The 15666-nt window shown below is 43.0% G+C and overlaps 1 protein-coding gene across 28 annotated transcripts in view; it reads left to right on the forward strand.

Moving 5' to 3' along the window:
- NEDD4L (NEDD4 like E3 ubiquitin protein ligase) overlaps positions 1 to 15666 on the forward strand; it is a 1724212-nt gene that overhangs the window by 807478 nt on the left and 901068 nt on the right. For 14 of the 28 annotated variants that reach the window (XM_086960462.1, XM_086960464.1, XM_086960467.1 and 11 more), the window contains exon 5: positions 4325 to 4378. In XM_086960462.1, the coding sequence (XP_086816588.1) occupies positions 4325 to 4378 (54 nt within the window). Of the gene's footprint in view, positions 1 to 4324; positions 4379 to 6178; positions 7710 to 15666 lie in introns of those variants that run through there. The other 14 variants (XM_086960447.1, XM_086960452.1, XM_086960459.1 and 11 more) reach the window with 5 other exon arrangements.

The raw sequence follows: 15666 nt of genomic DNA on the forward strand, positions 1-15666 counted from the left end.
TAAACAAACTGGTAGCTAAAAGGGTATTGGATCAAAAACCGTTCCCATCAATGCAGGTGTTTTGACAAGAGGGTCTGAAAGAGTTTGGTGTGGACATAAGAGAAAGGAGAATCCCTCGAGTGAAGACTCAAAGGATAAGGCCCTTAGCAGCTCAAGGAGAAATATGTCGAATGAGAGAAAGATACACAAAAGATATGAAGCAGCCTTGAGACATATAAGCCCCTAATCGGGGAGGAGAAAGCACAGTAGGGACATACGAGAGATACATTCCCACAACTAGCCTTTGGGAGAATTAGGTGGCTTGGTTGATGCAGGGTTACATCAGCAAGTGTTTGGGACGATGCCCAGTGTCAGGCACATGTAAAACTGGTATGGGCACGAGGCTGGATTGCCCGATGTCTCAACTGCAATTCACTTTGTTGCGGCAACCCCTGGCACTTCTTAACTTGCTTATTAGGCGAGTGAAGCTGGATAGAGAGCTACCGTTTGTGAAGATGATCCAGACGTCTCTGGACCCTATTTCCCTCTGGTGTGAAGCATCTGAAAGAGCTTGATGGATACTAGACTAGGCAAAGTCATAGGCCATGCCATTGACCATGCCATTGACTTTAGATCTTGGAGGGTTTGGGGAGCACAAGCCCCTTTAAGTGCTCCAATATAACTATTCCGTATTGACAGGAGGCTGTGAGGATGAATGTTATCATTCTTCCTCATGGTAACCCTAAGGTAACTCTTTAAAGCTGGCAGACCCTTATAATGTGTTGGGTGGTGAGGATAGTGGCAATCGTAATGACAGTGCTGCTCAAAATCCTCTATATATTTGAGTTCACACCCTTGCAAGTGGTGAAGTAGAACCGTCCTAAAATACAGGAGCTGAGCAGTTCATACTGTGGGATGAAAAGAGGACAATGATGGGCTTGGAACAAAGCACATTAAATCTTAAGATGTTTGGAGGGTACTCTTGAGGGTCCCAATGGTTCAGTGGTATTACCAAGTAGAGTAGTATGGTTTATGGTAGAGTAGGAAAAGGAAAAAGCCTGTAGCTTTATGGACCAAACCTTGTTGAGTCAGCCGCTACAGGAGATGTCTTAGGTTCCCATGGGAGTGGGAAGCACAAATCTGTGTGGTTCTCGGATCGCCTACACCATTTTGATTTTGTGGCATTCATTGGGAAGAGAGTAAGTGGTGGGTTGTACTGCACACTCAATTTTTTATTGTTGTCATTAGTTTCTGTACTTGCAGAATTTGGACAGGGCGTGCTAGGTCGGGAGGAGGTAGCTAATCTCCTATGGATAACAGATAAGAAGTGAGTGATAGTTTATCACTAAACCCTTCCTGCACAGCTAGTGCTAACCCTTTAGGTTTGCTACTTGATTCAATTGTTTAACTTATTATATACCGCGTTTATACTAATAATTCTTCATTAACCTTTGGGTGAGATTTCTTGATATTGTTACAATTTATTTACATTGAACAAAATCCAATACATTTGTTAGTTTTCAAATGAAACTTGATTCATTGCATTAAACAATAACCACAAAATATAAGTTTTACAAAATCATTTACAATATGCTGTTGTCAATCCCAATGCATTTCGAGACCACATGATCTCTTCTTCAGGGGAACTGCAATGTAAAAAAGTTCATATAAATTTCATGTAATTAATTATTGAAAAACAAAGAGGATCGAAAAATGCGTGTACATAGTGCTTAATCTTAGTGAATAAATTTATGTGACAGTCCATAAGAAAGTCGTGACAAGCAAAGGTTCAATCTAGATTGTTAGTAACTAGTGTGAAAAACAATACATATGGCAAGACTGAAATGAAGTGCTGCATTTCTTACTGCACCTTTCAGGTACGCAGCGCTGCTTTAAATTTCCTGTTATCTAGAATAACGGTTTCCGTTTTGTAGAGCCATTATAGAAGTCAACGTTCTCCTTGCTAGACAGGTTACTGTTTTGCCTTTCCTTCTTTAGTTTCCTGTTACCGACATCAGAGGGGTTCGTATAGATTTCAGCTCAAACCAAAATTGCTGGTAAGCACTTCATTTCAGTCTTGCCATATGTATTGTTTTTCACACTAGTTACTAACAATCTAGATTGAACCTTTGCTTGTCACGACTTTCTTATGGACTGTCACATAAATCTATTCACTAAGATTAAGCACTATGTACACGCATTTTTCGATCCTCTTTGTTTTTCAATAATTAATTACATGAAATTGATGTGAACTTTTTTACATTGCAGTTCCCCTGAAGAAGAGATCATGTGATATCGAAATGGGATTGACAACAGCGTATTGTAAATGATTTTGTAAAACTTATATTTTTTGGTTATTGTTTAATGCAATGAATCAAGTTTCATTTGAAAACTAACAAATGTATTGGATTTTGTTCAATGTAAATAAATTGTAACAATATCAAGAAATTTCAGCCAATGGTTAATGAAGAATTATTTGTATAAACGCGGTATATAATAAGTTAAACAATTGAATCAAGTAGCAAACCTAAATGGTTAGCACTAGCTGTGCAGGAAGGATTTAGTGATAAACTATCACTCACTTCTTATCATTCATTGGGAAGAGGCATGAGGCACACACGTTACCATTCTCCTTTTACTACACCACTTTAAAGGGATGCCTTGCATACCAGGAAGGTCACAGTCTGCATCAGACTGTGTGGTTAATTTTTATTGGGCAAAGCATGAAACATTTTAGAGCTATAGTCTGAGTTCCATGTCCAATAACCTGAGTGCATTCAAGCCCTAGCCCAAGTGAACATGCCAATGAACTGAGCCTCGATGGAACTGACGTTTTGCTTTATGCCACGAGGTGGTTTAGTACAGAGGTGAGTAGTTATTCAAGGGGAACACCTGTGTGCTTTTCCAATGTGTACAAGGATTTGTTCAGAGGGTACTTTGGTCAACTTTTATATTGGCACAACATAACTCTACCAAACTACTTTGCTGCTACTTTGCAACTTAAACGACTTGGAACCCAGAAACTATTCTGCAGCTGTTGTAAAGAACAAACCGCAAGATAGGATGCAGGAAAAGTAAATATTGTGTAATATTATTTAATTTTGTAGAGCAGTTGCAGACCCACTGAATAGGCTTTGTGGACCATAAGGAGTCCTCGGACCACAGGTTAAAAACCACTGAGTTGGATGGTTTGCCATCGCCATGACTGTATCAATGTTAGGTGTTCTTTGTCAGTGGAGAGCAAATAATTTACAAGTTAGATTGCATTCCTATCTTTGACAAGTTTGGGGTGGTTTCTATCAGGCGTGACACTGTAGTGAGGCACCTGATCTGAAGTCGATGCAGAAGAACGTATAGAGTGAGTTTATGGTGATGCCCATAGAAAGATACTGGGCTGTGTAAGGTGAAGCAGTGTCTAATTCCATTGAACTGCTAGACACAGGTTTCAGTCGGGATGTTATTTTTCCACTCTTTTTTCTTTTCCGCTTTCTTTATACCTCGGGGGGGGGGTTATGTACAAATGAATGTATCTCGTTTATTATCTTGATAGTTGTTTTAGGTGGAAAATAAGATGGGGAGGATCCCGGATGGAGGTGGTTCTGGCATCACTTTACAACAATGCATGATAAAATGTGTAGAGAGTGATCTCTTTGACGTATGTGCAATGATTAGACTTCAGCTTCCTAAAATGACTTATTCTAGATCAGGGATGTTTTTTTCTTTTTCTGACTCACAATCAAGTGTTTAGGATCACCAGCTCTAAAGGTCTCGTCTGTGACCTTTCACCCATCCCTATGATCAACTTGTTGATCAGACCGAACTTATCACAAGCTAAAAGCACACAAACCACTCAAACTCAACAGGAACAGCTGCACAATATGAAGCCTTATGTGGGCTTAAAGTATTTCCCTTCGATTAGCAATTACTATGGTAAACAGCGTTTACAACGCATTCCATTGCAACGCACGTCGTTACAATTACACATTGTTACATTGCATGCCATTACAAGGCAAGTTGTTACAATGACTTGCTGTAGGGGGTAGAAGGTGTTGGATTTGTTGGATTATCAATCCAAAAACTTCCCTACTGTTGCACTCACTGGAGTTAGAATAGTAAATTATACTATTCCAAACTCCAGCACCCCTTACAGCAAGTCGTAATGGCATGCGATGTAACAACGCGTTGTTGTAGCGACTTGCGTTGTAATGGCATGCGTTGTAAACACATGCATTGTAACAAGTGCTATTCATTACTACGCCTTGAGATGCTGTGGTATACGATTTGGTTATCACAATTGCATTTAATTGCTTATAGTAACAGTTATATGTTTTTATGTTTGTTGCAGGTTAATCCCACTAACCACAGATTGCTGTTCGAAGTTTTTGATGAGAATAGACTGGTGAGTGAACAGCACGTCAAGCAAAATTGTATTGTCTCATAATTGTATTCCGAGTTTCTCAGTGATTTTTGTCAAAAGTGTTAACAAGTTTTATCTGACCTGTGGCTTCTCGCTTTTCTGCTTTGCATCAGTGTGTCTTTGCGGCAGTATCAGCAGAGCAGCACTCCTTTGTTTTATACATCCTTTTCCGTCTTCCACTTGGTTGAGCGAAGCTCTCGCCTTGCTTGTTCAGTCTTTTCCTAACCAGATGAATTCCAAGGATTTTCGTATGTTTGGGTTTTCTGGGCCTGTATTTTAACCACGTTGCTATAGTTGTTAAGCTCTGGTAAACGGCTTGAAGTGCAGCTATTCGCTGGTTGAGGCTCATTGACGATGGCTTCTTTCCACTGGTGGCCTGTTTTCTTATTTGTTTTTGTTTTTTGCATCTTACTGGTGCCGATATTTTGTTGCACTTAGTGTCTAGCAGTTTACATGGGCGTCGTAGAGATCATAAAATGGTTTCCAGAACTTCAAATCCAATCTCTTTCAATGCACAGATATTAAACTCTTCTGTCTAGAAGGGCCTACTCTGGTGAAGACCTTTGTATCCTACTGCCTAAGGTCCCTTTTCTATTAGCGCTAAGCCTATCACTTTACTTGTGAATAAGCGAGCAGCTCATCTGTCATACCCTTAACCCTGAGGCAGTCTCCCTCTATTGTGTGTTTTGTTCGTAAAGCAGGCCATACAATACCTGCTTTTATTGTACTGTAAGCAGCTTCATGCAAAGAAACGATAAAGTTACCAGATGGCTAAGGAAACATGTCAAACACTCCACCGAGGACAAAATGCTGACTTTTTCTTTATTGATTTTTCCATTGCTTGCCACAGAAGGCACCAGGAAATTAAGGACTGCTCATAGTAGGGAAAAAGGCAGTCAACCGCTAATTTTTCTTTAACCGTCGGCTGGTTTCCCTCATTTCATAAAGTGCACAGGTCCCATACAGCGTGACAATCTCTACAGCTCTTTCATTCCCTCTGCAGCATCCCATAACACCTCCAAGTTTCCCAGCCATGTATGTACCCACTGTACACCTTCATTCAGGCGGTTGTACCCTGCTTTCAATACCATGGCGTAGGGTTTAACGGAGACATTTCTTACGTGATATTAAGAAAACGTATACCTTTGCGCCCCACTATCTCTCTAACGGATTATTACGTGGTAGGTCCAGCAATCCAAAATGTATTTTTTCTTTTTATTCCATGGGACGATCAGTAGTCTGTATAAAGCGCAAAATACGACACTGCGCAATTTTGTTAAACTTGATTGATGTACAATTTGCATACAGCACTAAAGGTTTTGCACGTTATCAGGTATAAATGATAAAGACCGTTCCAGGGAAGGATTAAGCACCAACTATGTTTATATATTTTCTTCCCATTTCTTCTTTCTCTTTATTTTGTAGTTTTCATGAATCCAAAGGTGGCGAGTCTCCACATGCGTATTTTCCCGGTGACGTCACTGGAGTAGCAAGGCCGGCACCCTGAAGTGTTTCTTCTCGGGGGGGGGGGGGGGGGGGGGCTGGGGCTGGGCCTGGGAGAGCCGAGGCCCCGGACCCCATAAACAGTGAAGCAGGGGCGGTTGTTGGTGTTTGGCTCAGCAGCAGTTGCGCGGCGGCGTGACAGGTGCTTGGCATGGGCGCCGGCTCGCAGGCCCTCCTCGGTGGGGCTGGTGTTTTGGCCTCCGGTGGCAGGGGGGCGCCCTGGGAGCGCGGGGCGGGCGGGACTTGCAGCCGCGCCGAGTGTGTGTGCGCGGCCTCCCTCCGTCAGCTGCCGGGAGCGCTCTCCGTCCGTCCGCCCGCCCGGGCCCGTGGCCGCGCTCTGATGGAAACCGAGCAGCTGGGAAGGTGCTGAGCGCCAGGGAAAGAGAGCGAGGTGGACCGGGTCACGTGCCCGCGGCCGCCCCAGCCCCAGCCCCCGTGCGTCGGGGCACCGAGAGCTCTTACCCAATCATGCCCGGAATGCCGCTTGTCACTTGGGCTATTTCTGCTATCTGTCGCTGCCGCCGCGCCGCTAACCGCTTGGCAGATGGAACGCCTTTTCTTGGACTTTATTTGCCTTTCTTTGATTTTTAGCTCCTGGCAGGGCCCGGCTTGCTGCTGCTGCTTTACTTTTCCGTCTCTTCGCCTCTGTTAGATCATGGCCCACCGGCTGCGGTTTCACTTTGGCTCTGGTCGGAGCAACACAGACCCAGAGTCGGACATCCTAGACGGGGAGCGGGACGACGACTTCTTCATGGCATTCCACACGCTGCCGAGGAGGAGCGGCCCGCACCCCTTCTCCCGGCACGGGACGGACTACGGGGGTCTGCAGGAAGAGGGCTCTTTGAAAAGGAGCACCTCCATGTTTATTCCCCAGCTGCTCAACAGCATTGACCTGCGTCCAACCAGGAGCTCCTCCATGCAGATCTCCCTGCAGCGGAAGGCGGCCAACGGCTACCCCGAGGAGTGTGGGCCCCCAGGGTCCCCAGAGGAGGACCTTCCATACGAGCTCTCTAACTTTAGGGAACACTTGACGTCCTCTGCCAGGAGCAACTGTTCCTCAACTAGCAGTCTCCATGAGACGCCTGACAGTTCTCCACCCACAGGCTATGGAAGTCCAGGGCGGCTGGTGAATGGGGCGGGCACGTGCCACCATAGAATGTTTGGTGGACCTCACTTCAATGGGCTAAGTGAGCCAGTCACTGAGGGCGAGCAGGCCAATGGCGTCTCTCCAGGTTTGAATAGAGTTGATGAGAATGCTCAGCAGCATCCTCAATACGCTGATATCCGCCATGTCAGACTGTTGCCCCCTAGCAATGATGACACTGAAGATACTCCAGCAGAACCCAGGCGTTGGTCTTTGCAACACCTACCGGACTCAGAAGGAAATCCTGGGAAACGGTGCTTTGTGTTTCAGTTGCAGCAGTCCCAGACAGGCACTTCCAGTCCAGGGAGCGACTCAAATTTTGGCGTTACTGGCACGAAGGGGGACCGGCTGGTCCGATATCCTCGCATACGTTTGGAAAGGAGTACCTCCTATCCGGTCCAACCACGAATTGAACGCATCAGCCCGCCAGAGAAAGGAGTAAGAGCAGATCCTCGCCGAGTCAAAAGAGACCATGTTGAAATGTTTCGGAGCAACTCAGCACAAAGGGCATCTCAAGGACAAGGTTGCACTTTTAAAATCCAACAAGATCAGAACACAGGGCAACCCCATTTTAGGATTCTTCTAACCCATAGCAATGATGACCAAAATAATTGTTCGGGGCAGGATGTTCCAAACAGGCCTAGTTCCCATGCCAGCAACCCCATGGTAAGTCCTTGGAGGAGTATATTTTCATGAAGCTATAGGTCTTTGATTTCTTTTAAAAGTTTTGTGGATGTTTGAAATTTCATTTGTTTCATTTGCAAATTGCAAAGGCTTTAGAAATTAGAGCATTGCAACCTGTTGATGTTAGGTTTGAGGCTCATCAGGTTATTTGTTCCAATTTTAGCACAGTTCCTTTTGTTCCAACCACCATTTATAGTTCATAACTATCTTAGTTGCTCTGAAAAATTGTAGATGCTGGTGCTTTCTGTTATGTACAGTTTTCTGCTATCTCTAGTGTTTGTGTCCACCATGTTCTTGCTTTTCTGACACTGGGAAGCTGTACTGCGGATCACAGTGATGAAAACCATGCCTGCCGTAGCATGGAAGTACTTTGCTGAGGGAGTGTGGGTAAACCGTTAGTAGGGAATTGCAATTACATGATTCGCATGGTGGTGCAATGTAACCCAGCTCACTTGAGTTTCTAAACTGGATGCCGCTGAATATAGAATAATACACACACTGTTGCCAGCTGTGACAACAGACAGACTGGAGCAGATTTGCTTTTTTATTGCTGGTGTGTGTTCCCTTGCTCTTTCTCAGTGAAATATAGAGCAGTCAAGCAGCTGTTGAGTACAACAGGGCCGCCTGATGACTCTGACGCTTCTAAAGCTTAGTGTGAAATACTACAACGTAGGCATTCTTTGTTTTTTTTATTACGTATTCAATGTCTTTGAAGAAATGGAGATTTGTTCCGCATTCTTGAGATTTTCAGACAAGCCTTAAAGCGAGTGGTCGCAAGCAGCAGAGTAAACGCAGAAGGTACTTCCCAATGTGTACAATCAAAGACAGTTGACTATTGCCGTAACACCTCTAAAACCTTGCTTTAGTTTGGGGGTTATTTGGCCATACAGAATGGGGGTATTGCTGCCAACTAAATAAAACTCACTTTGTTTCAGTGTGTTCAGTGTTGGCTCATTATGGTCATGCATTTCCAAGTGCTTCTCTTTAGGGAAGAACTCCTTATTGAAGTTTTGCACAATGTGTAATCGCGTAAGGAGCCGCCACTTCAGCCGTAAATGTTGTTGATCCATTTTTTTCTTTGCCTCTTGGTTCGAAATGCTTTATATACCAACTACTCAAGGATGCAAATGATTGGTACTACGATTGTTGATCACCCTATTTCCACCGCCTAGAAATCAAAATTAGAGGCCTAAGCGTTGGCAACATTTTCCTGTGGTCACAGTTATGAAAGAATATTATTAAACATTTTACAGTTCATTTTTTTTCTGTTTTCACTAGTATCTCCTCTTATTGGGACAGCTGTATATCGAGAACCCCTATTCAATATTGTAAATACCCACTTGATCTGTTGTTTAAACCTGTATTTAGTATAAACAGTAATAGTGTGTTTATTGACACGTTTATTTCCTTATACCTTTCAGCCTATAAAAGAACACCAAAGTAGGGAGGAGGATGTATAAAATATGTTTGTTGTAGTGGGGTAGCTGCTGTGGTTGTGAAATAACCCACATCCATTTTAGTGGGTGCGTTAGGATTATTGAGGTGGTAACAAGCGTAATCCCATTTTAGTCTTGTGACCATGCTCAGATTTGATTGGCTATTATAAACTTTAGCAAATGCAAGGAGATGATGGAAGTAGCGCAGAATATGTTCATACACTTACTCCCAGTCACAGATCTCAATTGAATCCATCATTGTTCTTATGCTCACTTCGCAACCACAGTTCAGACCCAGCCATATGCAATTCAGTCTTGACCCTCTTCCTAAGGGTAACAGTCCAGCTCTACCTGCCAAGCCAGGTCTTCCCTGGACTGGAAACCAGCATCCTGGGACCAGTTTCGGCGTAACACCCCTTATCAGCCAGGCCAGCTTGAATCCAGTTGCAAAGTGAGCAAGGTACCCACGTCTGGGGCACACCTAAAGAAGTTCATGAAAACAAAACAAAAATGCTATAGTTAGCACTGAAACATAGATAGTGTGGAATTCCTTTTCTGCGCCAGCCAAGAACAGAGCCTTTCTTTGGTTTCTGCAGTGGAGTCTTTCTTCTGTTTTCTGGCATGTGATTCTGTCACTAAGGAAAGCTGTTGAGCTGCTCTTGTTGAGGAACAGTGAACCCAAAGGTGTCTGAGGAAGCCACCAGGGCAGGTGGGTGGCTAGAGGTTAGCAATTCTAATAAGAAGGCCAGAATGGTCACAGGTTCAAATCCTGGCGGGTCCACTCAGCCTTTCATTCACCTGAGGTCGATAAAATGAGTACCATTGAGTTGGGCAACAATAAACATCTGTTATTCAGCGCCAAGATACCTCCGGGTGAACGTGCACTTTACGAATACCAATGTTAGGTCATGTTTGCAGTTTGGAGGAGATGTGTGAATGTTTCCAGTAATCTGGAAGGCTCTAGTATCCTCTCTGCCCCATTCCCTGTACTTCTGAACTGGTGTCTGGAATGCTCGAAAGGAATAATGTAATAACATGTTGGTGTGTGCTCTGGAGTGGAAGCGAGGAGATAGGGACAGTTAAAGGGAGGATGAAGACCTGATAGGACTGACCTGTTGCTGTGACTACCTAAGGGCCGAACTTGCCACCTGTCTAAGTGGCTCCAGACTCTTGTATGAAGTCCTGCGCTCTGACTTCAACAGACTTCCAATTCACACGTTTGGCGCTTCACATTTTTCACTTAAACTAAGTTCACTTAAAGCCACTTTGAATTTATCAGCCTATTCCTCGCTACAATAAAAAACACATTCATGCAAATCAGGTAACCGCCTGCAGTTAGAAATCAGTCCTCAAGTCTTCAAACATGCAGCAGCTCGATGTATGCGGACATCTGCTGTGACCTGCAGGCCACGAGTCCTGCTCATGCCAACTCAGCCTTCTATTTTTCCGAGTTCCTCCTTTACTCTCAGCGCCTGAGAGCAGAGTATGGAGCTCTGCATATAGCAACAAGTTTTAATTCGACACAATGTTCTCGTATGTATGTAATAAACGACGTCCTGCCTGATGAAGCATTGCCCATATGTGATCACTTGTGATTCGAGGTGTGCGGGTGCATAGTCACGGTTGCAGAAAATAGGCCTGGACAATCCATGTTTTGTGACGTGAGGCATATTTAATTCAAGTTCCGTATAGTGTTTAAAAATGGTCAATTCCAGTTTGTACTTACTGGCAACAATAACGTTGATTAACCAACCAGCCTTCCTTATCTTTTAATAGCACAGCCTTCTTCACAGTTTCGTTCTGGAACCTGGGAACACATTCCTTTGGTAAATCTGGCAGCGCCATTCAAGCGGCTATAACAGGCAGGGCTTCTCCTCGGCTCCTTTCCTTCCATGTCCCTGGGAGTTCGATGGGATGAGTGCTGCCTCAGAGGACTCACTCATTCACATGTTCACACTGCTGCCCTGGGAGCTCCAGTTCTCAGTCTCTTCCGGGCAAAGGAATGCTAAGCACAGGCAGTGGGTTCCTTTGGACGCTGTGCGGAGGTGGTTGATTCAGAGAAAGTTGTCGTGCATGAAAGGAGTAATCACCAAGGTTCTTTAGGCTTAAGGTTACATTTCTATTTCTACACAAGAAATTATCACCGTGTCTGGGGGCAGCCAGTATGGTGGTTTGTGTATCTTCACTGGCAGTAATGCCCTCTGACATGCAGGGATACAGTTACAGGCACACACTTACCCTCCTAAGATATGTGAAGTAATCCATACCCTCTTCAGGCCCTCCCAAACACCCTCTTGCAGTGACACGCTTACTGTAACACACACTTACTCCGCTGATCTGTGTAGGGTCTTCTTCCTTACTAGTGGCAGGCATCCTATATCAGCGCATGCCTGTTAAAGGTAGTATTCAAGAGCATGTGGTTTAGTTAACCCACACATGGTTAGCAACTCAGAGGTTTAGACTCAAGCTGTTACACCGCAGATGATTACTAGCCGGGGTCAAAGCGGCCACATTCTCTTGCGAAGACATTCACCCCTTTGTTGGGACACAGTAGTGTTGACTCATACTGAAGCCTAGGCCAATCCACTCTCACAGGTTAGCTAGTGGGAGGCAGTCCTAGAATCCAACTCTTGTACATTTTAGATTTTTTAGCATGCTCATTCCTACCCATCTTTGTAATCTTTTTTTACCATAGCACGGCTCCACAAAAATGGTCCCCAACTTTCTATGAGGTATACTTTCTCCAGTCTCAGAGACTGTTTATTCAGCCGTCCCTCATACCCAGCCGGCCAGTTCAAGCCCACACACCTGCATGGTTAACTCTTCCCTGTTGGTCTATCACCACCATACCAAGGTATTCTCGTAAGAGTTTTGAGCGGCCATCGGTGTCAGCTCGATTCTGCTTAAGTTTATAATCTCTCTATTGCAGCCACAGTGATTTTAGGCTGTTGAAGGCAGTATGGATTTTTTTTTATAAGAACCAAAATAAAATATTGCTTCATCCTTCACACTGGTAAGCCAATACTTTAATTTCCCAACTAAAATGTTTACTCTTAGAAAACCCCATATGTTCAGTCAGAGAGCCCCACTCCTAAACATATACCTGTTTGAAACTAAATGAATGAATACGGACACCTACTAACTCAGACATTCTTAAAGAAATGCTCCTAATGGTTCCAGTTCCAGGGATGTAAGCAAGAATAGGTCTTTTACTGTCCACTTTCTCTATACCGCTAGACTCACTTGTGTTTTGGTAGTATTTGGAATCCAGGGACAAAGCTCCATTAACCAATATGGCAAATAAAGCATTTCATATGTAATCCTAATTTGCTGCAGATCTTCACCCCGTGGCTAAAACATTTTACTGTCTGCAGGTGATAATAATTCCTTTTTGTACAGCACATTATCACCATTTCTGAGTGCTGCTTATAGCAGATGCCACTATGTTCTATTTTAATGGTACTCAATCAACTGACCTCATAAGTGTGGAAGGCTTAGTTAATGAAGCTTAGAGCTTCGAGTTCAGCTCCTGCCTCAGTAGAGAGCGTTCAACTTAAAGATCTAGACTCCTGACAAAAGTCCTCATATGGTGCCCAAATGTATTTAATTTGTGTACCTACTAACTCAGATATATTGGTGATTACTGTCTCACCATCACCTATGCCACAGTTAAGCTAACCACCCTTGCTCTTGGTAAAACATGTCTACTTGAAGAATGCCTACTATCTCTCCTATTTTGGAAACATCTGACATTGAGACTTGTGGTAGCACAGCTAAAGCATCATACATGTCTTCCAGTCCTGCCCACTCGGGTAGTTTATATCGAGCTTTGTCTACATTTCTGTTTGTAAACCGTGCCAGCATACCTTCAATTTCTTCTTGCTCACAAGGGACCATTAAGCTTCTGTGTAGATGTGTATTGGTGCCAGGACTTTGGTTTTTGGTTTGCTTTAGTTGGTCTTTGTAGCTGGTTTCTAGTCTTTGTTGTTCTTTGCTTATCACCTCGTACTGCTATATGTTTCTCCGTCTTTAGAGATTCAGATATAAAGATCTGCTCATTTATCACCACTTTCCATTTTTATTTTCAAAAGACACTTTTGTTAAAATGCTTTGAGTTGTAGAAATACCACCCTGCTTTTGTATACATGTTTCAAAAGATTCCATGAAGTAAGCATAGAGGGTACCGCCCTCAATTGGATCACATCTTACCTACAAAAACGGACAATTGTCATCCATATTTCTCATATTTCTCATTTCTCTTCCAAACTCTACATCATAAAAATAGGAGTCCCTAAAGGTTCTATCATTTCATCCCATGCTTTTCAACATCTACATGAAGTTATTAGGGGCAGTAATCATTGATTTTCAGATTAACTGTTATAACTACTCAGTTGACATGCAAATACTTATTTAACTGGAAAGCCCCAAAGATATTAGGAACTCCAAAATCTTTAGTTGCCTCCAATCCTTGGATCAGTTGATGACATGGAGCCATCTCAAATTGAATGTGTCCAAAACTGAAATACTCGTCTCTGGCGATTGACAAAATTATTACCTACTCCACGCCTGACTATCTTGGACCCACCACTTAAAGTATCCTAGGAGGTAAGAAACTCATAATTACCATGAACTCCAAGATATCAATGAATATCGAAGTGGATAAAGTTAGCAAGATCAAGCGTTATTACTATGAAATCAGTTTTACCCATCTTCCCCCTCCTATGATTTTGCAGTGTCCAAGGCACAATCTCTCTTGTACCATTTAAACATGATTATGCTAATGGCCTATACCACATATCATCTCTATCAACTATGAAAAGGCTCCAAAAAATTCTGAATGCTGCTGCCAGATTACTCCTACATGTAAAGAAAAGCCACAAGCAGACATCTCGGCTGCCTTGAGGACCTTACATTGGTTACCGGTTGCCAGAAGATTCACTGCCAGTCTGCTTTGTATCACCCACAAAGCAATACATAGCAATTAAATACTTTTCTTCTGGCATGCTAAGAGAGGAAAATATAATAAAATGTAAAAAAAAAAGCAAATCATTGCATCTGATCAGGGCTCTACTGTTTAATATGCACCCCTACCCCAGTCCATCAGCTCAGTTATATCTTCAATTGTAGGGAGTTACCTAGCTAATCAGTTAGTTAGAGACCATTATCTCTTTATTAATTTGATCAAGTACATGTTTATTGATATTAAAGTAGTTATTAATATTAATCCACAGAATATATTGGAGTAAAGGCCCAGAATACCCACAGAAACTGACTCCACACTATACACCAGCTGTAAACCTGATTATCATCCACCCACTTCATCCACCAATGACTGTTTAAGAGGATGGTGGCAGAACCATAGGGTGTAATTAAAAATCGTGCATATTTATCCTCCTTTCCGATTAGAATCTGCCCCTTTATCTTCATAAACCTGCACTTAATTTGTCCTATAGTGCCCAGGAGCAACCAAACGGCAACACGTTTTGTCTTGCAGACATCTTAAAAGACATTCTTTTCTATTCGTTGCTGGGATTGTGGTTGTTTCTTTCCTTGGCCCACCTAGTGTCTTATTCTTGTGGTGGTCTGACAGTCTTGCCCAAAGACTTCCTGCTTCCCCATTACTGGTGTTTTATACTAAGCAGCCTGTACTTCTGCTGCTGCAGCAGCCGACTCCACTTTGTGATGCAACCTTGTGCTTACTTTTGCCTTCCAAGGTCTAGGCTCCTGCCACTCCTTGTCAGCCCTTCCACATTTATTTGTTGCCTTCCTTTGACTTTGCTTCCCTAAGCCCCAGCTCCACACCACTCTTGTCATTTCAGCTTCATCATTTCTAGTTCTTTTTTTCGGTGCTCTCTACTCATTCAACATTCGCTCCATTCAGCATTGCTCAAGGTGTCAACGTTTTTCGCAGTGGCGATCATGTCGATTGAAAATGATAGCCATATATTCGAACCAGATTTTTCTAAATTCAGATAAATGCGTCCATCGCTAGTTAGCTAAATTTAATCTTCTGAAATAGTTGTGAACTTCCTGTTGACTACCTATTCGTGAATCTGTCGTTTTGAAGCACAGATAAAATATGTTTTCCTCTAGTACTGTTGTGATACTATGTAATTTATTTCCACTGCCAGATTTTGTAATAGCAGCTCTGAAATTCTAGACCTTGGTGTTGTAAAATCCAGCATTCGAAAATATAAGTATTTTTTAAATAATCGACTTAATTGATTTTTTTGCACATCGAAACTCTTAACGTCAAACCAAACCAATTTCTTTCACAGGCCAACTCGTGTATTATGCAATTTAGGTTGGAACAAGAGTTTGAGGTGAGGTAATCTCCTATTTATTTACAGGTTACATTCCTGATGCTGAATTTCAGGTGCTTCCTAATGCTTGAGTCAGTTTAGAGAGTCCGAAATAGCACGCCGCTGATGGCCAGAAAGTCCGATGGCGCATTTACCTGAAAAGGCGTTGTTTGTTTTGTTTGTTTTAAGTTCAGAATAAAA

The sequence above is a fragment of the Lissotriton vulgaris genome, chromosome 3_1 (assembly GCF_964263255.1).
Source record: "Lissotriton vulgaris chromosome 3_1, aLisVul1.2, whole genome shotgun sequence".
NCBI lineage: Eukaryota > Metazoa > Chordata > Amphibia > Caudata > Salamandridae > Lissotriton > Lissotriton vulgaris.